Below are 26701 nucleotides of genomic sequence, written 5' to 3' on the forward strand. Positions count from 1 at the left end.
TTCATTTACCTTAAATGTGTGTTTATATATGCTTCTGGTAGGGTCACAAAGCTGTTTAAAACTATGAAAATTTCTTGCTACTTAGAAAATACCCTTTAACTACATTTAGGGTAAAGTATTGGAGGCATAATGTGCCAATTATAGATTACGTTTATACTGCAAACATATTGTAGAATTTGACGCTAATAGTAGTAATATAGAAACATGGCTAGCGTGAAGGTGCAAAATGAAAGGCTTTTTTCCGTATTTCATTTCTGGTTAATCAGTGCAAAAATTTAATCATTAAACTGTGAGAGAAATTAGCAGCATTGTCAAAAGGAAAACACAAATTCCAGATGAGATTTGGAAAGAAGGGGGAATTGGTAGATAAGACAGCTGCTTCTGAAAGGAAGTTTGAGATATAATAATATTATGTGAATTATCACAAATTGGTGCCAGTTAAATTGTGGGGTTTGAGAAAATATGTGGGAAAGGAGTCTGAAAAAAAGGTTTGAAGTAAATCAACACAGGTTGTTAAAAACATTGGAAATTTGACATGAGTATTTAATAAGTGACTTACATCTTCAACCAAGTATTTAGAATGTGTCCCTTGAAATGCATTGCCATGAAGAGACTAGGACCTTGGGGAGGTCTCGAGAAGCAGGTGGCAGCTGTGGTAAGAAGACACATTTTGAGAGAGAATGGAATAGAAACACCAAGGCAAAATGGACTTGCAATTTTAATATATAGGTATGGAGAAAACGAAGACTTAGGTAAAAAACCAAGAAACCTTAAATAAAGGAGTGCTGATTGGAGAAGGAAATGGCAACCCACTCCAGTATTATTGCCTGGAGAATCCTGTGGACGGAGGACCCTGGTGGGCTGCCGTCTATGGGGTCACACAGAGTCAGACACGACTGAAGCAACTTTGCAAAAAGATGACCCCAAATCCCTCAGGTTCTAATTATGTTAAGTAGGAAGAAAAAGAAACAACAGATGTCACTAGAAAAAAATCAGAGAACATTTTAGTAAGAATCCTCAAGACTGTTTGTCTGAGGGACTTCCCTGATGGTCTAGTGGCCAAGACTCCACACTCCCCTGCAGGGGGCCAAGATTTGGTCCCTGGTCTGGAGAATCCCAGGGACAGGGGAGCCTGGTGGGCGTCTATGGGGTTGCACAAAGTCGGGCACGACTGAAGTGACTTAGCAGCAGGGAACTAGATCCCACATGCTGCAACTAGGAATATGCCTGCCACTGAAAAAGATCCTGCATACCATAACTAGGACCCAGAACAGACAAATAAAGTGTTAAAATCCTGAAGTTGGGGTGGCTGCCTTTTAGTCTGTGTCTTGTACAACCACCGTTTAAAAAAAGAATGGTTGTCAGGCTGCTTTGCTGAATGACCTTCATATCTGACACCCTTCATAATGGAGAGTGTGTCATGTGGCCAGAGAAGGAGGCAGTGAAAAAAATCAAGCTGGCAAGTGTAAATAGTATATCTTATAAGGACAGTGTGTTTCAAGCCAAGCACTTTGTTTTGTGTGAAAGTATGGAATATATAGGTTAAAAAATAATTTGTATAGCCATGAGTATTTTTCTAGCCATGAATATGTGTCATGGAACATCTTGAGCGTGGTATTTAGACTATAGGTCCTGTTTCATGTGCGCATACATTTTTAAAAGTACAATATTACTTTTGAGGATGATTTTTTGCTTTGAAATAGAAAACATGATCAGGGAGTTCTAAAAGGAACAAGTAGTCAAGAGATAATACAAAGTGCTTCTCAAGGTTATTATTGTATTCTAACTCAACTATAGAAGAAAAGTTAATCTTCAACCTTAAAAAATGAATGGCATGAAATAAAAATTTATACATACAAGTCAGACTGCATTCAGGAGAATACTCACTGTAGGATAGAGTGAAGCTTGACTCCAAAGGAGAAGTTTATGATTTGTTTAATATATTTAAAATAATCACTCTGTGTCTTAAAACTGAGTCCTATTGCAATACAAATACAGATTTCTTCCATATTTCATGTTTACATTTATTCTTTATATATCCTGAGATTTTATAGAGCAGACTTCTTTGACTCCAGGTGCCAAACAGTGGTGAAATATATATACTTGAAACTTTAAAAACAAAACTAAAATAAATGTTTTCCTTATGCTATGAGAAACACATCCATAGCCAAGACACTTTCTGGTACTGACTTCTTCTAGAGTCTGAGAGGGAAGACAACGCCAACAATCCAAAATCCATTAGTCTTCACTCATTAACAAGATTGCCTCAAATTCCTCCCATTCAAGGCCATCTTTTCAAAAGCTATTTTGGGCACAATAATTGTCATAGCAGATTATAAATTGGGTATGCATTGCCTCTAGGTATCAGTTTAAGCTTTGGATCACACCTAATGACCAGAAAGGGAATGGCCCAGTTATTCTGAGGTCTTGAAAAATTATCTTTCTGAGTTGTTCTTTCCACTGCTGACTGGTATTGAAGGATTGTATAAAAGATCCATATTAAGCACTCCAGTGTCATTATTGAAGAGATGCTCTTGAAGCTGACCATGCCATTATCCCAGGCTTCCTTTAAAGTACTCATGGAAGAAATTTTAGAAGAAAAGTTAATCGTCAAAGTTAGTCTAATGGAAAAAAATTTACAGAAAATAAGTGTGCTTCTCTTATAGACATTGTGAGTATCAGAACGACCATGCTTTCTTTGTTACTTTGCGTTTTAGTTTGCCAGGCCTGCCATAATAAACGCTATGGACTGAGTGAGTGGCTCGCACAGTGGAAGTTAATTTTCTTTTAGTTCTGGGACACAGTGAGTTTTTCCTGAGGTTTCTCTCCTTGACTTACAGATTTCTCCTTGCTGTGTCCTCACATGGCCTTTTCTTTGTGCACACATGTGGCCCCTCTTCTGTTATAAGGCCACCAGTCCTATTGGATTAGGGCCTCACCTTTATGATCTCATTTAATCTTCATTACCTCCTAAAAGGCCTTATCTCCAAATAGAATCACATCTGGGGATTAGGGCTTTAGCATATGAATTTTAGGGGAACACAGTTTAGGCCACAATATTTTGATAGCTAGAAATTTGAGAGACAGATCTGTGTAACACATTAAGCAAAAGCAGAAACACTTGACATTATTTTTCTATTCATATTTTCCTTTCAACTTGATATTTTTTTCCTTTTTAATACATACTGTGTTTTTGGAAGCTACTTTAATATTTTTATAACATGGGGGACAAATAACTAAGTAAATAAATTCATATCTGTAGTAGATCTTTATGGATATTTGCTCACTGAAATAATCAAGAGTTGTATTCCTGGGGGCCAGAAGATGCTGGAAGAGGTTCTGTGATCATATGCTGCTGAGTACACATTTATATACGTTTTTAGGCTCATAAATGGGGCTTCCCCAGTGGTTCAGCGGTCAAGACTCCACCTGCAATGCAGGAGACTCTTCGATCCCTGGGTCAAGAATTTCCTCTGGAGGAGGGCTTGGCCACCCATTCCAGTTTTCTTGCTGGGGAAATCCTACAGGCAGAGGGACCTGGTGGGCTATAGTCCATAGGGTCGCAAAGAGTCGGACATGACTGAAGCGACTTAGCGTGAGCGCATTAGACATACGTATGTATATCATTGTTCAGGCTTTTAATATATAGTATAATCAGGCTTTTAACATTTAATATAATGGAATAGTTCTTTCTCCCTTTGATTAATATAATAGAACATCAATGGAATTAAAATTTTATTTGACAGTGAAGTTGTTTTCCTAATTGTGTCAATTCTTTCTTTTCTTCTAGAAAAACTTTATTAAAAAAGAACAACAATCTGTAAAGCCAGAGTCAAAGCCACAACCCAGGTACACCTTTTATATGATAGCATGAATGTTTAAATTAATGTGCTTGCTTTGGTTTTATCCTGACTTAAGTATCTGGTTTAAAGAAGTGTAGGCTGTTGAAAGCTCACAGTATGAACATATCTTTTCAAAGTTCCCATTTAATTTGACTGAAGCAAGGGAAAACAATTCTTTTTTTTTTTTTTTTTTTTTGAGCATATATTGCTCATTCAGTAGACCAGGCTATGGTTTACAGTGGCTAGTAAAAGCACTCTATAAACACTGCTGTGTGATGTCTCAGTAGTTTGGTTTATTAGAAGCTATGTACAACAATCCGCTATGGTACAGCATGCTTTTCAGTCACGCTGAGAGAGTCTCAAGATTGCTCTGCTTCTCTGTGTAGCAAATTTGTTGACAGACTTTTGTGAAAAACTAACTGATTTTGTGAGATAGATTGGAGGGTGACATGGAAAGCTAATGGTGAAGTTTCTGAAAAAGAGAGGTTTCAGACTTGTGCTTTCTTTTGCTTTGGGAATACGTTCATGTATTAATGCACCCGGTACTGTTTTTGTACCACCCTGCTGCAAAGCTCTGTGTCAGCCATACAGATGCAGCTAGTGGAGGGGTAGACCCAGGGGACGAAAGTTTGCCAGAAGCAACCAGTTTGGAAATCTAACCCCCTAGTAGATACAGGTTTATTCAAATATATTTTTCAGGCTACTTTCTCTTACCAGACATCCTGCTTAATTCCTTCTCTCAATTACTCTTAAAGTGTGGCTATACAATGTCCATAATCCCTCATTCATAATTCCAAATCTGGAAAGCTCCAGAAACTGAAAGCTGATGTCACCTAAGATGGTGCCAAAACTTTAGTGTCAAAACCTGACCGAAATAACATGTGATTATGACTACTCATAGTCTACACTTTGCCCACTTCATGTGAATATTCCAGTGTTGCACACATATGAACATTAATTGTACTAAATAATAATATATTTAATGATAGGCATGCCACAGACTGTACTTCAGTGTTATATAATATATGGCATACATGCTATATTAATTTCCTAGACTTTGAAACAAAATCTGATTTTCAAAATACATCTGACTCTAAAGATCAAGCACTATAGAATGGCACTATATGGTGAATCTAGGCCAAATATGACTGTGAAATAATTCAGTGCAATTATTTAAATATCCAATAAATAAATATCGAATTTAAGATTAGACATTTTCTGAGAGCTAGTCTCATAATGAATTTAGTAATAGCAATCATTCTGTGTTTATCTTGTACAAGGTACTTGCATATAACTCCCATAACAACACGTGATGTATTTTTATTTTCACTATGTTACTGATGGATAAACATGTTGAATGTTTCACTTATAGCCATTCAGCTAGTCAGTGAGGGAACTGGATTCAAATGTTGGTCCTTTAATTGTAGAGTCATGGCTATCTACTATAAGTTAAATTATGTCAGAATGATACCTGGCTAAAATTTCAAGTTCTGCAAGGGCAGGGATGGTTGATTCTATTAATGCTTCAATTTACAGTTCATGGCACAATCTATGGAATATAGTGGATATTCAGAAAATGTAATCGAATTAATGAACAATTTCCAGAGGAAAAGGAAAAACAGATTTGTATCTTGTCCTGTTGAGAAAATTTTCTTTCAGTCTTTCGTAGTTTATTAGTTTGACAACACACATTAAGAGCCTGCTATTTTAGATGTTAAGGACAGGGTGAATGAGACAAACTCCTCTAACATTTGTGGAATGTAAAGCCTAGGCAGAGTTTTCAGTTGCTCTTCACCATGGAGAGAGGCAGAAATTGGAATTCAAGTCCTGCCAAGTGACAGGGACTTAGTAAACACCTCAGATTTCCATGGAAATTTTAGAACGCCAGTCCCTAAGGAGTGGAGAGGGCTTCCCTTGTGGCTCAGCTGGTAAAGAATCTACCTGCATCTCACATGCTAGCAAAGTGATGCTCAAAATTCTCCAAGCCAGGCTTCAACAGTACGTGAACTGTGGACTTCCAGATGTTCAAGCTGGATTTAGAAAAGGCAGAAGAACCAGAGATCAAATTGTCAACATCCATTGCATCATCGAAAAAGCAAGAGAGTTCCAGAAAAACGTCTACTTCTGCTTTATTGACTATGCCAAAGCTGTTGACTGTGTGGATCCAAACAAACTGTGGAAAATTCTTAGATATGGGAATACCAGGCCACTGACCTGCCTCCTGAGAAATCTGTATTCAGGTCAGTTAGAACCGGACGTGGAACAACAGACTGGTTCTAGATCGGGAAAGGAATACATCAAGGCTGTATATTGTCACCGTGCTTATTTAACTTATATGCAGAGTACATCATGAGAAAAACTGGGCTGATGAAGCACAAACTGGAATCAAGATTGCTGGGAGCCAGTAACCTCAGATATGCAGATGACATCACTCTTATGGCAGAAAGTGAAGAAGAACTAAAGAGCCTCTTGATGAAAGTGAAAGAGGAGAGTGAAAAAACTGGCTTAAATTAAGCTCAACATTCAGAAAACGAAGATCATGGCATTTGGTCACATTACTTTGTGGCAAATAGATGGGGAAAGAAAGGAAACAGTGACAGACTATTTTGGGGGGCTCCAAAATCACTGCAGATGTTGACTGCAGCCATGAAATTAAAAGACACTTGCTCCTTGGGAAAAAAAAAGGTATGACCAACCTAGATAGCATATTCAAAAGCAGAGACATTACTTTGCCAACAAAGGTCCATCTGGTCAAAGCTATGGTTTTTCCAGTGGTCATGTATGGATGTGAGAGTTGGACTATAAAGAAAGCTGAGTGCCGAAGAACCGTTGCTTTCAAACAGTGGTGTTGGAGAAGACTCTTGAGAGTTCCTTGGACAGCAAGGAGATCCATCAAGTCCATCCTAAAGTAAATCCTGAATATTCTGAATGTCCTGAATATTCATTGGAAGGACTGATTGCTGAAGCTGAGACTCCAATACTTTGGCCACCTGATGCAAAGAGCTGACGCATAGGAAAAGACCCTGATGCTGGGAAAGATTGAAGGCAGGCGGAGAAGGGGACGACAGAGGATGCGATGGTTGGATGGCATCACCGACTCAATGGATGTGACTTTGAGCAAACTCCAGGAGATGGTGATAGACAGGAAGGCCTGGCGTGCTGCAGTCCATGGGGTTACAAAGAGTCAGAGATGGATTAGTGACAGAACAGCATAAATAGATAAAGTAGAAACTGACAGGATTAAAGAATAAAATGGACAACTCCATAATTATGACTGGAAATTTTTTTACATTCCTCTGTTAGTAATTGATAGGAAAATTAGTAAAATAAAAAAAGAATAAATAACAATATAGCATGTTTTAACAAACCTTCAACTTATTTGACATAATTGACACTTAGAGGTGACTATAGCCAACCACTGTAGAATATACATTTTTTTAGATGCATGTGTAACATTCATTATAGAGATAAAATCAGAAAGCAATGAAATAGACATCAGAAACAATAAACCAAATTAACAAAGCCAAAAATTTGTTCTTTGAAAATACTAAATTTTAAGAATATAGAATTTGTAAACTCCTAACAAAACTAAGAGATAAAAGACAAATTACCAATATTAAAAATGAAAAAAGTGGAATCACTATATATTCTGTAGACAGTGAAAAGATAAAAGATTATATGAGTAACTTCTTGCCTATCACATTCAAAGACAAGGATGAAATGGAAAAATTCTTGAAAAAATACAACATACAGAAATTTACATAGAGCAAATCGAAAATCTGAATAATTCATGTCTATTAAATTGAATTTGTCATCAAAAGCCTTTTCACAAAAAGATTAGCTTAAAAAAATACTATATGTACATTTTTAAACTAGTTGATAGTGTTCCCTTATTTTTTTGTGTAAGTCTTTTTCCTATAAATATCCTTTACCTGGTTAGTTTGGGAAATCTTTTTCTTTTCTTCATAGGTATTGCTAAATTAAAATTTAGTCCCATTTTCCAATGATAAAAATTGTACAGTCTGAAAGGTGAGTGCTTGTTTTTATTTTCCTGAAGCCAAGCAGCCACTCTGAATGTGAAACATTTTCCTGTCTCGCCTGCCATCTGTTGCCTCATAAAGAGCTGTGGCAAAGTTTTGAAGGGACATCTAGCTAATTTTTGCAGGGATATTATGAACGTTTTAGAGGATGATGGCTGAAGGGAAGTTTACGGAGCACTTGATCCGATCCTTTAATTTTCAGTTGAGATATAAAGATTTAAAAAGATTAAAGTGACTTCTTTAAGGTCACAAAAGGTCACACAGAAAAAGAAAGAAACAAACAAAAACCGTTACTAGAATCCAACCCTCATTTTATAGTGTTCTTACTCAGTCATGCTGCTTTTATGTTGTTTGTATCTTAAATTTTAACAGCCTTTCTGATGATTACTTAAGAGAAGTAGACTGAAACTAACAAATTAGCATGTATAAGGGTGCTTCTGCAGAAAAAGAGAGAGATAAAAGTGAAGAAACGTGAAAATAAAGTGAAGTAGTGAACAACACGGGCTCCCCTGGTGACTCAATGGTATAGAATCCGCCTGCCAGTGTAGGAGACACATATTCGATCCCCGGATCAGGAAGATCCCCTGGAGAAGGAAATGGCAACCCACTCCGGTATTCTTGTCTGGGAAATCCCACGGACAGAGGAGCTGGTCCATGGGGTGGCAAAGAATCGGACATGGCTTAGTGACTGAGCAACAAACACAAGTGAATGATATAAAACTGTAAATATTTCATTTGCTAACATATTTCATTGAAAATATTTAAGTCAAACACTATTAAGATTTTCTTGTTTATTTGAAATCCTATACCATTTCTATCAGAAATTCCATTGTTCTTCTGTCCATGGGGATTCTCCAGGCATGAATACTGGAGTGGGTTGCCATGCCCTTTTCCAGGGGAATCTTCCCAACCCAGGGATCAAACCCAAGTGTTTCCTGCATTGCAGGCAGATTCTTTACCATCTGAGCCACCAGGGAGCCCCAAGAATACTGGAATGGGTAACCTATCCCTTTCCCAGGGCAACCTCCTGACCCAGGAATTAAACTGGGGTCTCCTGCATTGCGGGTGGATTCTTTATCAGCTGAGCTATCCAGGAAGCCCTTAGAATCCAAATGTTGAAACCCTTTAAGTTTATATTTAAATTTTTTTCTTGTTAGAGAGAAATTTCTCATATATTTTCAGCTAGAGTTTTCCTTAGAGTCTACATAAGACACAGTATGTTATGACCTTTCATCAGTTATCAATCAATTTCAGAAGGGTACTGTCCAATTTCTAAAGTACTTTTAGATTTAAAGGGTGAAAATACATCATACATATATTGTCATTGCCAGGCTACAATAAATATGAATTGGTTTTTCCCCCTCTTAGTTATAGGAAAGAAAAACATGATGGAATTCTTCTACCCATAGCCGCAAGCTTTGGGGGAACACTCTACAGTTGGCAAATAGAACTGGTTTCAATATTTAAGCAAAAATTGTGAATCAGGATTGTAATCTATTATAGTATTACAGTGACACTGTACTTTTATTTTCTGTAAGAAAGGTGTTCTTCATATATCTTTCTTGAGGTTCACTTGAATTTCCTTGGCTACTCTGACTGTATTGCAAATAGTATCACCTTCATTTAGATATACTATTGTATTCCATAAACAAAACATTTATTCTCTTTTGATGTCTTTCTGCAGTGAGCTGTTCATCTGACTTTAGTAATGAATTTTCCTTTTGGTGAATTTCTAAAGTACATAATTGCTTTTGAAAATGACTGACTGATTTCTAAGCATCAAATAGAACAATTGATGAGTTTTTAATTCATAGAGGAAAAACATTCTGTTGTTGACTCATAATGTTCAAGTTGTAAGAAGTTCAAAAGGTGGTAATCAGCCTTCCACCTTTTTACTATTAATTCTGGATAATGTAAACATTGTTTTTCATATATGTCATCAATGAAGTGTACCATTTTATAAATCTTAAGTTTCTCTCTTTCTTTTTTCATTCTTTAGGATCCCAACTATCCCAGATAGTTCATGTAAATATGTAGATGAGGAATAATTGTATACTTTCCCTTTCTATTTTGTAGCATGCTCGAACTAAAAGGGTAGAAGTTGCTGGATATGACTCACCAATGTGTTACTAAAAGGCAAAATTGTGCTAAGAATTCTGAATTTCCTCTTTTTTGATATTATAGAATACTGTACATTTTCTGGCATATCTAAGTATGAAATTCACATTTCAAAGTCTGGAAATTTAGCCATTAAAATTTTTCCTTTGTGTCTCTAAAATTACTACACTTGTCTATCATCATTTTTCCTGAAATATTTCAAGTCCACCTATTTTATCTCAAAACACTTTTACAGTTTACTACCTAATGACTTTCCTGTGATCTCTTCTGAAATTTGTTATCTACTAATAGTGGCCCTGGTGGTAAAGAACCTACCTTCTAATGCAGGAGACTTAAGAGACATAGGTTTGATCCCTGGGTCAGAAAGATCCCCTGGAGGAGGGCATGGCAACCCACTCCAGTATTCTTGCCTGGAGAATCCCATGGACAGAGGGGCCTGGAGGGCAACAGTCCATAGGGTTTCAAAGAGTCGGACACGACTGATGCGACTTAGCACACATGCACGCGATGTATTATTAGCTTGTTCATAGTATCTTCTGTGAACAATTTTTTTCTGGGTCAGTAGAGGCTAAGCATTTTTTGAAAATAAATTTATAGTGGATGGTATTTCTCCAGTGATGGTTCCTTTCGTGTGTTTTGTCTCTGGGAAATTGTAGAATATCAGAGTTTAAGAAACCTTAGAGATTTCTTACAGAAACTATCCAAAGGGTGAGTCTTATACATAGCCTCTTGCTGAAGACTCCAGGGACTAGTAATGAGTCTGTTCAAGTGGAATCCAATTTCATTCCAAGTAGTGCTCTGATCTTGACACCTATCTACCTTGAAATGGTAACCACTGCTCCTGAGTCAGTCTTTTTGAAACCACTCTAAGCACCAATTTCATCTTTTTAGATTCTCTCTTTATCTATCTATCTATATTGTTATTAGGATACTAATTCAAATTAGCTTAATCAAAATGATATTTAGCTGTTTGCTCATGAAAGTGGAAATTCGAAGAGTGTAGAGTATGGTGGGGATCTGTTCAGCATCTTAGACTCAGTGAATTCAATAGACTCAAGTGATGCCTTAGGATGCACTCTCCTTTCATTCATTTTACATCTCTGCTTGTCCCTGTTTGGAACAATTAAAGCCTCTTACTACAGAGCTGTTCTCCATGTGGTAAGGAAAATGACTGACTTCCAGCTGTTTGTAATTGTACTTCCTGGTCTTACCAAAAAAGAAAAGTCTCTTAATACACATCACACACACACAGACACATTCACACTTCATGTAGAAATATTCTGGCTGACCTTCCAGCTTGGATGACATGACCAGGCAAATCATAGAGGAGTCACATGATTGGAGAAGAAGAAGTGCAATTCCGTAAGGGGAAATGAGATAAAAACGGAGGAAAGGAATGGGTGCTTACTATACTGAAAAGTATCCCTCTTGAAATGTGATGCTTGGGGAAGAATACAGCATTTCAAATGTAATTTTATGAATACAGTGTTCAGTGGAACCAAACTGTAATAGCCTAGATCAATTTATGAAGCCTATCATTTGTCAACTTGGTCATTCAGTTTCTTAAGGAAAAATAGTCACACTGACTTCAATTCTGAAAAATAACAACCCAAACAAGCAAACCCTCAAACTTTCTTAGATTCTTATATGTCCCCATTCTGTTCCTTTGCCATCCCTCCTTTCTTTTCCTTCCCTTCGTCTATTATATATTGCCAGGCACACAAGCAAAAGTAATCTCTCTCAAGGAATTCAGAGTATAGAGGTGCGATGACCCAGAGAATTGTTATGTGGTAACTACAGTGCTGCAGGAAATATACCTAAGCATCCTCATGAGTCTGAGGAACTATTTGTACAGTCATATACATGAACCAACTAGAGAGCTTTACAAGTACAGCGACCACATCTCATCACTGGCTTTAGCTCCGTGCCACCTGTGCCTGAGATGGTTAGTGCACGCTTTACAGTGTCGTGATAGCTTCTGTTGGAGCAGAGTGATCAGCCACACATACGTGTATACGTATATCCCCTCACTTTTGGATTTCTTTCTCATTTGGGTCACCTCAGAGCACTGAGTAGGATTCCCTGAGATATATAGTAGGTTCTCTGCAGTTGTTTTTATACATAGTATCAATAGTATATACATGTCAACCCCAGTCTCCCAACTCACCTACCCACTTTTTACCCACTTGGTGTCCACACATTTATAGATGATCTTATTTGCAAAACATACACTAACATTGCAATCTGTACCCCTGCTAGCACTCCCCAGTCACCTTACCCTGCCTTATTTTTTATGATAGCATACACTGCTTTCTAACAGACTCTATTATTAACTTGTTTCCTGTGATTACTATCTGTCTCTCCTACTAAAACATAAACTTAAGGAGGAAAGGGAATGTTCTTTTATTTATTAGTGTATCCCCAGTGTTAAAAGAGCAACTTACACTGAATGAGTGAGTAAATTATATATATATATATATATATATATATATATATATATATATATATATGTTCAGTGCATGGATTAAAATTTTGGATTTTTTCTCTGCCTTTTAATGATTTTTTTTCCCTTTTCAGGCATTTATAATTCCTATCTCAGACTTTCTACTCCTCCCTGAATATCTTCACTGGATTATCCCATAATAACCGTCTCTCAAAACTGAAATTATCGTGTATTCCCTTTCCCGTGTCTTTGTCGTAAATTCACCATCTCAGCTAGTAATGACACTATTCACTGGACCCCCCAAGATCAGCCAGTCAACCTGAATTTCTCTACCTTGTTTGCAAAGATTTTATGAAAAGCATGAAATTTAGCCTCCTGAAATTCAGAAACATTATAAATCATTCCATGGTATAGCAATCTAGTGAAAACAAAAATAATCATAAAATTAAAATAAAGGAAGTGAATTCAGAATGGCATGACATCATTTTGTACACATTCTGGCTCTTGGCCTCACTACTGCTTTCTTTAGTTCTGCACATACTATCCCATTGATAAGTGATACAGTCTGATATTAAATAACATAAGAACACCTGCTTTCATCAAGGAAGCGAGAAAACAGCCACCCCCCAACTCATTTCTAAGAAAACTTGCAGAAAACCGAGCTGACTGTATTTTCTAGCTGTGTTTACATGACATGAACAAGAAGTTTAGCCACAAGAAAGTGGTATAAGCTGTCTGAACTTCAAAACTGGGATGAAGATCTTGCTATAACAGGAGTCTCCTACCCCTGAGCCACGGACCACTAGCAGTCCATGGCCTGCTAAGGACCGTGCTAGGCAGCAGGAGATGAGCAGGGGGCGGAGCGTCATCTGTATTTACAGCTGCTCCCCATTGCTTGCATTGCTGCCTTCCTGTCCAATCAGTGGCAGCATTAGATTCTCAGGAGTAAAATGGCACTTGGAACTGTGCTTGTGAGACATCTAGGTTGCACGCTCCTTATGAGAATCATCCCCAAACCACCACTACACTCCCGCACACCCCTGGTCCATGGAAAATTGTCTTCCATGAGATCGGTCCCTGGTGCCAAAACAGCTGAGTACTGCTGCTCTGAAACTCTTTATCATCTCCTTTTAATGCTATAGGGCTTCCCTTGTGGCTCAGAGGGTAAAGCATCTGCCTGCAATGCAGGAGACCTGGGTTTGATCCCTGGGTCAGGACGATCCCCTGGAGAAGGAAATGGCAACCCACTCCAGTACTCTTGCCTGGAAAATCCCATGGACAGAGAAGCCTGGTAGACTACAGTCCATGGGATCGCAAAGAGTCGGACACGACTGAACGACTTCACTTTCACTGTCACTTTAATGCTGTAATCCTTGCCCAAGGTCACCATGTTGGTTCCATCTGCTTCTGACTCAAACTCTAAAGGAGAAGAAAAGAGGCACTGACGCTGATCCAGGAAATCACCACCCATTGCCATGAATCTAAGTGACCATGACATCTGCCCCATTCAGTCTCTTTAGCCCCTTTTCCGATGAAAAGCTTGTCCTTGTCTATGGGAGAAGGTGCTTTTAGAGCAAGACCTCCTGCTTCTCCATTCCTTGGTCAATGAATACTTTTTCCGTCTCCTGCTATAAATAGTAATTTCTGGCAGGGAAAGAAGCGGACTTTATTGTAACAGTTCCTGTGTGGAGCCAGAAAGAAAACAGCTGAGAAACAGCAAGAAGAACAATGAGAGAGGGATCACAGAAGTTCTCATCTCTAAATCACAGTGATCTTACCCACAAAAGTGAAATGAAGACGAATGGATGTCTCATTTCATAGGGAAATTCAGAGTTTCAATTACTTTTTTCATGGAAGAACTCATCCAGAGGGAAAATAGGGAAGCAGAAGCCTGCGGAGAGGGATTACAAGTCCCATCCCTCTCCAGGTTGCTCTGAAGACTGTCCACATTTCCTGCTTTTCTAGGAAAATCTGACCTGCTTTCTGATCCTCACACTGGGTGTGCTTGCTCGAGGGTCTCCCCAATTCCTGGAAATGACAGTCTCTAAAAGACATAGGTGTTTGGGAATAACAGGTTGAGTATAATATCGTAAATTGTTTTTAAAAATCACCTGAATTGTTGTGAGGATATATTTCATTATCTAAAACTGGATTCTAGGGACAAATAATCTGTGGACAGGCACTGATCGTCATTGTTCTTTCTGATCAGAGATGAGAGAGACAGATGGCAGTGGGTAGATTCAGCTCTCCTCCATAACTGACTAAAGTTTGGATTGAGAGCAAAGGGCTACCCCAAGAGGAGTAAATGAATATTTGGGGAGAAGGACTAGACAACTCATTATGTTCCCTATCACATAGATAAGCTCATGATAAATGGACAACTCTGGTCACTCTGTCACAGAAAAATAAGCTCCTATTACACCTTTGGCATAAACACCCTAGTCATTATGACATCTTCCAGGGTAATTTTTTTTTTAAAGTGCCCTACAGATAAAAACCTGTATGTACATTAAAATGGTGTTTTAAATGCTTGTATTAGAATTCCCTGGGAGTGTGTCATGATTATCTTGTCCATATAGGCAGAATCAATTAAATTTGAACAAATCCAGTTTAACCTTTTGGCTGGCTGTGATGTGAAATGATAATTTTGGTTTAATTCATAATAAATAGTGCTCCTCCAAAAAGTTAATACATGCAGGAAAGAATAATTTCATTTTTTGAACTGAATTTGGGATTTAAAATTTTCTTTTTTTGAGGAAGAGCTGTTGGAAAATTGAAACTAAGCAGCAATAGCAAAAATAAAACTCATCTTTCCAGAGATATGGCCTGATGGACTGGGAGAATGTCTTCCTAATAAAATCAGGTGTGGGGTAGGGAGAAGAAACCCTCCCAGGTCACTGTGTCATTTGCATTTCTGGATAGGTGCTGGTTAGAACACTTTAGATAATAAACTGGTGAAGACAAGTATCCTCAGAGGCTCTAAATAGACTATCAGCCTCCACCTTTTAATGTGATCTAGTTAGAGGTTGCTGTGGCTTAAAACTCAACATTTAAAGAACTAAGATCATGGCATCTGGTCCCATAAACTTCATGGCAAATAGATGGGGAAACAATGGAAACAGTGACTATTTGGCTCCAAAATCACTGCAGATGATGACTGCTGCCATGAAATTAAAAGATGCTTGCTCCTTGGAAGAAAAGCTATGACCAACCTAGACAGCATATTAAAAAGCAGAGGCATCACTTTGCTGACAAATGCCTTATCTAGTCAAAGGGACTAGTATGGATGTGAGAGTTGGACCATAAAGAACGCTGAGCGCCGAAAAATTGATTCTTTTGAACTGTGGTGCTGGAGTAGACTCTCGAGAGTCCCTTGGACTGCAAGGAGATCAAACCAGCCAGTCCTAAAGGAAATCAACCCTGAATATTCATTGGAATGACTGATACTGCAGCTGAAGCTCCAGTACTCTGGCCACCTGATGTGAAGAACTGACTCATTGGAAAAGACCCTGATGCTGGGAAAGATTGAAGGCAGGAGAAGGGGGCAGCAGAGGATGAGATGGCATCACTGACTCAGTGGACATGAGTTTGAGCAAACTCCAGGAAATAGTGAAGAACAGGGAAGCCTGACACGCTGCCGTCCATGGGGTTGTGAAGAGCTGGGCATGACTCAGCGACTGAACAACAACATCCAAAAAGGAGGGCTCTTCATTTTTGTGTGTCAGGGCAGGCTAGCATTGTGAGGAATGATCAGAACACAAGAGTGTGGAGAGCTCAGAAGGAAACACATTTCATTCAGATATTTAAACTATTTAAAAATTTTGCCTCAATTTAAGTGATGTTATCTTCCACTTCAGAAGGATTGCATCTTTTTAAAAAGTGCCAGGAATTCAGTTCTGATGTTTGAATTGAGCAGGTTTTGCTAGCATGAAGTCCTAACCCCTTGGGAAGATTTGCCAGTGGAGTATTAAATAATACTGAGACAATATTATTTGTGGAAATGTATTACCTTCCTGTTCTTAAAAATCTCTATCACCCATGCTGAATATAATGCATTGTTTTTAAACTGAACAGACCTCATACAGGGTATTAAAGTAGGTCACAAACTTGTTTCACTTGTTAGCCAGATTGCTTTCAGATCCAGCATTCAAAGCACGAAAGCATCACATGCTTCTGCTTCAAGGCTGCATGTACAGGAAACGAAAGCCCTCAACACAGCTTGGTAGCAGAGGATCCAAATCAGAGTAAATTGTGTAAATTATAACTAAATTGCAAAGCATTTGGACAAAGCAGGCATGCTAGTCTAATCAGGAAAGCGGTGATATTTACTTTTTGATAATGCAGGTTGGAAGAGGAATTGGGGGCAGGGAGGCATCGCAAATCTCTCTTGATGTATTTCTGAACTTGGCAACCTGAACTGGTTTTGTCACATATTTGCAGCTTAAAAAGTATTTGACTTTTACAGCAGCCAAAGTAAGTATCCTTTAATCACTTTCAACCTATGAACAGATGGGCGAAGAGTGCTTTTATAAATGGAGCGTACAAAATACTTCAATATCAGCCAAAACTAATTAGTAGCAATATCTGAACCAAACTCTAAAACTGATTTAGTGTTTAATATATATTATCGTATAAGCATTAGCAGTTGAAAGGAAATTCCCTGTTCAAATGTTTGCCAAGCTCAATGTCTAATATTCAGACATGATTAACTTACTAATTAACTTATTGTATCTTTTCTCACGTGTAATCTTGCTTAATTTCTTCTCTCACTGAAAACTCTTTGATCTGACACCTTGATCATAGATTTGTCAAACCGCAAGTGAAAGATTTCAGTTCAGCTATTCAGCTCTGGTCTTTCTCAACCTTTATAGGGTGACTTTCAGAAGAGGTGGCTTGGGGACAAAAGTGTAATCTCTTCTATGGTGGGAACTAGTCTCATACCTAGTTTCTAATGACTTATGTTTATGTTTATAAATACTTTCTAACAGAATTTTCAAAATTGAGATATAGTTGACATGTAATGACACATAGTTTAAGGTGTATAACATAATGATTCGATATTTGAATATATAGCAAAATGATCATAGAAAGTCTTGTTAACATCCATCATCTCATATAGTCACAGTTTTTTTTCCTTTGATGAGTACTTTTAAGATCTACTGTCTTAGCAACTTTCAAATATACAGTATGATATTATTAACTCTATTTACTAACTGCTGGACATTACTTCTGTAGAACTTACTTATTTTATAACTGGAATAACTATATCTTTTGGCCCAAGAGTTTTACAGATACTCTTTAGTGACTGAGAATCTGTAGAATGATAATTCTTTCTGTATCAGAACTATAAAATCTGTAAAATGATAATTCTCTCTGTATCAGAACTGTTTTAAGACCTTATGAAGGATAATAAATTTAAAAATTACATTTGAAGAAGTAAGCAAAGGATAGTTCCTACTGATGCTCTAATTCAGAGGTGGTTACAGAGCCTCCATGTATCTGACAGTCGTAATGCATTTCCCCATCTCATCTACTTATTACTGATGCTTGTACTTTTCATGAAGTTGAACATTTATGTAGTAGAGTCAGTTCATGTGGTATGACTGTCTTTTAGTACCCCTGAAACAAAGAAAGAAAAAAAACCCTGAAGTCAGTCACCCAAATTATCCAAACCATTGAGGATTGGAGATTGCCAATGGCAACCTTTCTGAAGTCATAATTTTGTCCTCTCTTGGTTTTATACTGGGGTTCCCAACATCTGGGATCTAATGCCTGATGATCTGAGGTGGAGCTGATGTAATAATAATGGAACTAAAGTGCACAATAAGTATAATTTGCTTGAATTATCCTAACCATCCCCTATCCTGGTCTGTGGAAAAGTTGTCTTCCATAAAACCAGTCCCTACTGCCAAAAAAACGTTGAGGAGCGCTGTAGTATCATATATATGATACATATCATAAGTTGAGAAGCCTGTACTCTAAGTCTTCTCCTTCTACTATAGATTGTTAAGAAAATATATTCTTTGTAAGGCCATCATTCTTTTGATGTTTTTTTCAGGGGACATAAGTCCCATATAAGTTGTACTAGGGACTTTGGGCAAGTGAAAGGTCGAAGCCACCTGTCGAAGTTATGTCTGAGTGGAATAATACATGTCTAGTGTGTATTTGATATAATAAACAGAAATATCAGAGTGGAGAGAAGTGGAATCCTCTATTGAAGACATACATATTCATTGCATAAGGCTTTAGTCACTGATCACCTTGTAACAGGGCTTCCCAGGCGGCCACTTCATTGATAGCTCAGTTGGTAAAGAATCAGCCTATATTGCAGGAGACCCTGGTTCAATTCCTGGGTCAGGAAGATCCGCTGGAGAAAGGATAAGCTACCCACTCCAATATTCTTGGGCTTCCCTTGTGGCTCAGCTGGTAAAGAATCCGCCTGCAGTGCAGGAGACCTGAGTTCAATCCCTGGGTTGGGAAGAAGGGAAAGGCTACCCACTCTAGTATTCTGGCTTAGAGAATTCCATGGACTGTATAGTTCATGGAGTCACAAAGAGTCGGACACGGCTGAATGACCTTCACTAAAGGTGGCCCTAGTGGTAAAGAACCCACCTACCAATGCAAGAGATGTAAGAGACATGGGTTTGGTCCCTGGGTTGGGAAGATCCCTTGTAGGAGGGCCCAGAAACCCACCCTAGTATACTTGCCTGAAGAATCCCATGGACAGAGGAGCCTGGCTGACTATAGTCCATGGGGTCACAAAGAGTCAGACTGAAGTGACTTAGCATGCGGTTTTGTCGAAAGTTTTCACTTTCTTCTCAGGTTCAAAGGATTTGCTAACAAAATAAGCCACTCATTATATTCAAATAAACAATACAAATATTTATTAGAGAACTATCTAGTCTACTTTCAATATACTAACCTTAAAAGAAAACAAGAAATAGAAACAGCAGAGGAGAGCAGTAGTATATACATCACCATATTGGATTTGCAGACGTCCAGACTTAGCGCTGGGAAATTCTGTGTGACAGCAGTCCGGAGTTCCAGTTGGGAAAAGGTCCCAGGCAGTGTGAACTCTGTGGGTGAGTCTTTGGACTGCTGTTTCTTGGCCCCACTTATAATCTGCAGGCCACAAACCAATTATTAGTTGACGAGCAAAAACAAAAAACAAAAAACCAGCAGCTCTGCTATTATGGCTCAGAGGATAAAGCGTCTGCCTGCAATGCGGGAGACCTGGGTTCGATCCCTGGGTCCGGAAGATCCCCTGGAGAAAGAAATGGCAACCCACTCCAGTATTCTTGCCTGGAGAATCCCATGGACGGAGGAGCCTTGTGGGCTCCTCCACAGTCCACAAGGTCGCAAAGAATAGGACAGTACTGAGTGACTTCACTTTCTTTCTTTCTTTGCTTTGTTTTGCAGATCTTGGAATGTTGTTAAATCCAGGGAGTGGTTGGCCAGACCTCCTCTAGGGACTTAACAAATTCCAAGGTCTGCTTCCTATCTATCTATTGTGTTTCTCTTCCAACACTCAGGGAAGTTGTGGCTGACACCCACAGCAATAGTCTGGGCAGTGTCTAGGTGGGTCAGAGGCAAGGTAAGCAGCCTGATCTGCTCCTTTGTCTCTGAAGCCTGAACAAGACCACCTCTATTTTATTTCCCTAACACACACACACATACATCTCAAAATAAGAACGTACTATTCACACTGGCAACCCTCAAGTTTTTCTTTTTAAAAGTCATCCCATAAAATCTTGGTCATGAGTGTCACTACTTGGCAGAGATAATTTACCTCTGAAATAAAATATTAAAAAAAAAACAATCCGAGAGTTACTGTATTACCCTGTGTGTGTAAACATGGGTATGTGCATCAGTGATTCATTGCTACAATAACATCGCAGGATGTAGTAATTGAAAACAGCAACTGTTATTTCTCATGAGGCAGTTCCGATGATGTGGTCCGTACTCAGCTGATACCATCAGGGATCACTCAATGGGCCGCTCTTGTCTGTTCTCCTGTGGTCTCTCATTCTTTAGAGGCTTGGCTTATTCTCATGTACATGAAGAGTTCCAGGAGAATGGAACTGTGTAAGGCCTCTAGCAGCACATGCTAAGAACTGGCATAGCATCACTTCCATTGAATTCTTTTGGTCAAAGCAGTTCACAGGGCTAACCTAGATTCTTGGGTGGGTAGCTTGATTCCCCACCTGATGGGTGGGGCTGTAAAGTCACATTGCAAAGATAGGGACATAGAGGGGCATTAATTAGCCATCAATGCAATCAGTTTACCACAAAGTGTGCTCCTAATATATTTATATTAATAATATTTTAGTTGTTATGTATTTCACTTAAGGAGATTTTTCTTTGGTATCTTTTCGTGGTGTGGACTTGGATACATTGGACAACTTTCAATATAGTAGTGCTGAGTTAAGTAAAACTGTGGACATTATAATGAGTTCAGGATCATGAGAATAATCAAGGAAAAGATATGGTCATGGGTGACAATGGCACATAACACACTTTATTTGGCTCACATGGACAGCTGTGAGAGAGGAAGTCCCTCACAGCAGAAGACCTACCTGGAGTCACCATTCAGAAAGGGACGAGAGTAAGGGACCTCCTGTGGGAGTGGAGGAGGGGGAGCTTACATGTCACAGCAAGAAGGGGAGTCTCTGCGGCAGTGAACTCTGATGGGCAGCAGTGGCTTGAAGTCTTTCATAGCCTCAAAGTTTGTCTTATCTTTGTCTAGTAAATGTTGGTTATAGTTTTATAGGAAATGCAAAGCAAGCAGGCTGTAACTGGCCCAAAATTATGGTTATTCAGGTCATATTTAAAACAGTTGGATCTTTAAGAATTTTGAGTTTTGAACCAGCAGGCTTTTGTTTCTAAATATGGGATTAGAATTTGAATTGCAAAGAATTTTGAGAGGCTGCAAAGTATCAACAAAAGTCATAGGTGCCCTTAGAGTAAAAAAAAAAAAAAAAGTAACATAGTCACAAATCACATTAAATATTAGGAATACCAGATTTTGTAAGAAGTAGGTCACAAAGAAGAGAAAAAATGTATAAGTATTTATAAGAAATATTTTTGTGTGATGTAAGGAATTTTTGCTTCCTAGGAAAACTGTAATAAAGGCTCTGAATGATTTTTCCCCTCTCCTATTAGGAGCAGACTATTATTCGAAAATCAGTTTTTTCAGTGTAACAGAAAGAAAATCAAATTTTGATTTTACTTTTTTGTGTGTTCCACCCATGCAACATTTCATAATCAAGGATTCACAAGCATTTCTCTATTTGAGGATTAAACTTATCCAAATTGACCTAACTACTATCAAAATTTGGTGTATTTCATAGCTTCTTTTCAAACCCATTATTTGTAAATATAATTCACTTTCCATCAAGTCTTCTATAAATTATTCTTCAGCTTCAAATTTCTGTTTCTTTTAACATTCCAATTGTTTAGAGATGTGTTGTTGATCAAAGTCCATATGACTAGGGCCCAAGATAAATCCTTTTCTTTTTCAATTGATTAAAAAGCAGACAAAACATATCCATCATTTTGTAAACATTTTTGCATTTCCTTTTTCTTTTAATTAATGTCATTCTAATCACTCATGTTAACTATAGCTTTTAATCACTCATTCTAATCATTCATGCTAACTATAGCCTTTAACCAAAATAACTAACTTCAGTTCTCCCCCTCCCTCTCCCAAACCCCCTTCTGTTGCAGGAAGGGGGACCCCTTCCAAGGCCCGAAACTGGGTTCTTGTCTAACACTCGGAAATGAATTGTCTGAGGAGACACATGTGCTGACAAAGCAAGAGATTTCACTGGGAAAGGGCACCCGGGTGGAGAGCAGGAGGGTAAGGGAGCCCAGGAGAACAGCTCTGCCACTTGACTAGTCTTGGGTTTTATGGTGATGGGATTAGTGTCCGGATTGTCTTTAGCCAGTCATTCTGACTCAGAGTCTTCCTGGTGGTGCACGCCTCGTTCAGCCAAGATGGATGCCAGAGAGAAGGATTCTGGGAGGTGGTCGGAAACGTGGTGTCTCCTTTTGACCTTTCCCAAATTCTTCAGTTGGTGGAGGCTTATTAGTTCTGTGTTCCTTACCAGGACCACCTGTTGTAAAACAACTCATACAAATGGTTTCTATGGTGCCTGGCCGGGGTGGGTGGTTTCAATTAGTGTGCTTCCCCTAACATTTCCACAGACAGTTTTCAGTATGTGACAAAGAATTCTGTGCCATTCAAGGCAACTTAGGAGAAGAGCAGAGCTCCTGTGACCACTGCTGGTACTTTAACAGTACACATCACACATCACCTTGTGGTCAGGTGTATATGTCCCTTTAAGATTTATTTACACATTATTGTTAGAATGTATAAGTTTGACCATAAAGTTGGCTCATTTATGTGTTTCTAGAAGACTTCTCTTATTTCTTCTGAGAAAAAGGAAAAAAAGTCATGAACTCAAAATCCTTTTGATTTCACAATAGGTCTTAAAACTCCGAACAAGTCAGAAGTAACCATTTCTATTTTATTTGCATTCCCAGTTTATCTCATACATGGAGGCATGTTCATAAAAATTGATATAACAGAGCAAAAATACTCTTAGAAGGCAGAGCTCCCTGTTTTATGAGCTATTCAAAATCAGTCTTAATTTAAACAACCAAAAAGAAAACTTTGCTTTATTTTCTATGCCTTTTCTGGTAGCTTTGTCTATTTAAATATTTCTCTCCAGCACAACATGTTGTATTTTTGACTCAATCTAAGGAAGTTTTCTCAAGAGAAATAATGAAAGAACCAACCAAAGATACAAAAGAACTACTTTTATATGAACATCGTACAAGGCTAACTTCCTTTCTTTTGCAAAAACAGGACAATGTTTATTTGTATACACAAACAGAGAGAAATGCTAGCCTCAGTTCTGTGTATTTAGCTTTAGATCAAAAGTAAATCCAGAGGACAGTTTTCTGTGCTTGAGCAAATCTCACTGGTCAGTAGTGGCTACTTTGGTGTAGGAAGGTCCAAGAGTCAAGAAGGATCATCAAAGAATACTTGTTGTGAATTTCCTGATCTGGAGCTGATCTCCAATCTAGTGGGTACAAAAGTATCTCAAATGATTTTAGGTTTTGTTGTAGTTGTTTAGTTGCTAAGTTGTGTCTGATTCTTTTTGACCCCATGGACTATAGCCTGCCAGGCTCCTCTGTCCATGGGGTTCTCCAGGCAAAAATAGTGGAGTGGGTTGCTATTTCCTTCTCCAGGGGATCTTTCTGACCCAGGGATGTGTCTCCTGCATTACAGGTAGATTCTTTACCGCTGAGCCACAGGGAAACTTGATTTTAGGTATACTGATAATACAAGGCATATTAGAAGATACCACAAGTTTCAAGACAAACTAACAGAAGAAACAAATGGAAAAAAGATCCCCTGTTATCTACTATCTACCACCCAACAGAGACTAGATGGCTGGAGTCAATAATCAAAATCAGACTTCCAACATTTTAGTCACCAGGGGAAGAAAAATAATGATCATGTGCAAACGAGAACAGGAGTCTGTAAGAGCCAGCTTAATGCAAATATCAAAACAGATCTGGTGAAGAAAATTGTAGAAACAGTCAATGATATTCACTCCGGGAATCAACAAAGTTGGGTCTGGGATTTAGAAGTCTATGCACAGTGCACTTTGTAGGGCAAGACTCAGGTCTGGTGTGTGAAATGACCTGGCTATCTCATTGGAACTCCAGCTGTGAAAGATGCAGAAGCAAAAGCAATTAAGAGGAGAAAAAGATGTTTGTATGCTAAAAATTGCAAGGAAACTATACTTTGAACTTTGGAAGACTTTGAAAAGCTGACTACAAAGTAAAAAATAAAAAAGATATACGAGGGAATAAAGCAGACAGAAGAGTACCAAGGTCACAGACTGCCATGCAGAAAGTCTTCTCACGCGGTCGTCACGGCTGCAAGGGCCGTCCATATCGGTGTTGCAAGGCTTGTCCTGTTTTCCAGTAGGATCACTCACTTCCGTGATCCTGTAGTCCATGGCTCTATCAATACGTACCCTGCCTCTCAATTGGAAGCATTTGGAAAATAAAATTACTTTTCAGAGGAGTTTGGTAAGCAGAGAATCAGTGCTGAATAATTTTGCAGCAGTCTTTAGTTTAAAATAGCTTCTGGGACAGGAAAGTTATTTTTACTAATGTGCCTTGTCATATGAAAATATTTTGTTCCTTAGATACTGTATCTCTCTTTTGAATACTTGTGGCTAAACTTTGACAGATTCACTTTCTTTTAGGTTTCATTTCATCAGAAGGTCAATTTATGTATGTTTTATTGATTTTGACATATTCAACCTTCTTTGGAGAACCCTATTGGAATGTTCAGATGATATATATATATATATATATATACACACACATGAAATTCTATATGCTAATTACAGTGTATTTTCTATTTCATTATATTCATTATGAAATTGAATTTAAGACTTTTTAGAAGTTTGTTTTTCTTATTAACTGTAATAAGAAATTTTATATTTTATTTTTAGCCCCAAATCCATTCTTAGTAAAAGTGATAAAATTGACAATAAAGTTAAAAGAATTGGACCACACATAGAGATCTTCCAAGTGTTCCGGGGAAGAAAAAAATTTGCAATAACCAAAAACATAATTAAGATGGTCACCATCATGCAGGCACTTGTCAGAGGGTGGCTTGAACGCAAAAGATTCCAAAGAATAATGACCAAGGTAAAGCATATATTGAGTATTATAATGTGTTTAAAAATTCTTTGTTCTCCCAGTTTTACTGAGATATAACTGACATATAGCACTGTACTAGTTTAAAGTATACAGAATAATGTTTCAACTTACATGCATCATAAAATGATTTACCACGATGAGTTTAATTAACATTCATCATCTCCTATAGATACAAAATTAAGAAATAGAAAAAAAATTTCCTCATGATCAGAGCTCTTAGGTTCTCCTCTCTTAACAGCTTTCATATATAACATATAGCAGTGTTGGTTATATTTATCATGTCATACATTACATCCCTAGTACTTATTTGTCTTATAACTGGAAGTTTTTACCTTTTCCCTGCCTTCAGCTGATTTCCCCTTCCCCTGCCTCCTGCCTCTGGTAACCACACATCTGATGTCTTTTACTATGTTTATTTGCCTTTTTATTTCTTTCTGAGGTGTAATTGGCCTATAACACTATGTTAATTCCTGTTATACAACAGAGCATTTGATTCTTCTATATATTTCAAACTGATCACCACAACAAGTCTAGTTATCATTTGTCACCATACAAAGGTATCATATAATTATTGAGTATATTCTCCGTACTGTACATTTCATACCCATGAAACCTGTTTGTATATATGACTTTTTTTCTGTTCTATTTGTTCATTAATGAAATCATGCAGTATTTGTCTTTCTCTATCTGCAAAGATGGGCTCGATAAAGGACAGAAATGGTATGGACCTAACAGAAGCAGAAGATATTAAGAAGAGATGGCAAGAATACACAGAAGAACAAAAAAGATCTTCACGACCCAGATAATCATGATAGTGTGATCACTGACCTAGAGCCAGACATCCTGGAATGTGAAGTCAAGTGGGCCTTAGAAAGCATCACTACGAACAAAGCTAGTGGAGGTGATGGAATTCCAGTTGAGCTATTCCAAATCCTGAAAGATGATGCTGTGAAAGTGCTGCACTCAATATGCCAGCAAACTTGGAAAACTCAGCAGTGGCCACAGGACTGGAAAAGGTCAGTTTTCATTCCAATCCCAAAGAAAGGCAATGCCAAAGAATGCTCAAACTACCGCACAATTGTGCTCATCTCACACGCTAGTAAAGTAAAGCTCAAAATTTTCCAAGCCAGGCTTCAGCAATATGTGAACCGTGAACTTCCTGCTGTTCAAGCTGGTTTTAGAAAAGGCAGAGGAACCAGAGATCAAATTGCCAACATCCGCTGGATCATGGAAAAAGCAAGAGAGTTCCAGAAAAACATCTATTTCTGCTTTATTGACTATGCTAAAGCCTTTGACTGTGTGGATCACAATAAACTGGAAAATTCTGAAAGAGAAGGGAATACCAGACCACCTGATCTGCCTCTTGAGAAATTTGTATGCAGGTCAGGAAGCAACATTTAGAACTGCACATGGAACAACAGACTGGTTCCAAATAGGAAAAGGAGGACGTCAAGGCTGTATATTGTCACCCTGCTTATTTAAGTTATATGCAGAGTACATCATGAGAA

General features: G+C 38.2%; 1 protein-coding gene across 1 annotated transcript in view; it reads left to right on the forward strand.

Moving 5' to 3' along the window:
- IQCM (IQ motif containing M) overlaps positions 1–26701 on the forward strand; it is a 478048-nt gene that overhangs the window by 229461 nt on the left and 221886 nt on the right. Inside the window, exons 9-10 of the mRNA XM_070769022.1 lie at positions 3791–3849; positions 24983–25181. Coding sequence (XP_070625123.1) covers positions 3791–3849; positions 24983–25181 — 258 coding nt within the window. The remainder of the gene's footprint in view (positions 1–3790; positions 3850–24982; positions 25182–26701) is intronic.

Source organism: Bos indicus, chromosome 17, assembly GCF_029378745.1.
Source record: "Bos indicus isolate NIAB-ARS_2022 breed Sahiwal x Tharparkar chromosome 17, NIAB-ARS_B.indTharparkar_mat_pri_1.0, whole genome shotgun sequence".
Lineage (NCBI taxonomy): Eukaryota > Metazoa > Chordata > Mammalia > Artiodactyla > Bovidae > Bos > Bos indicus.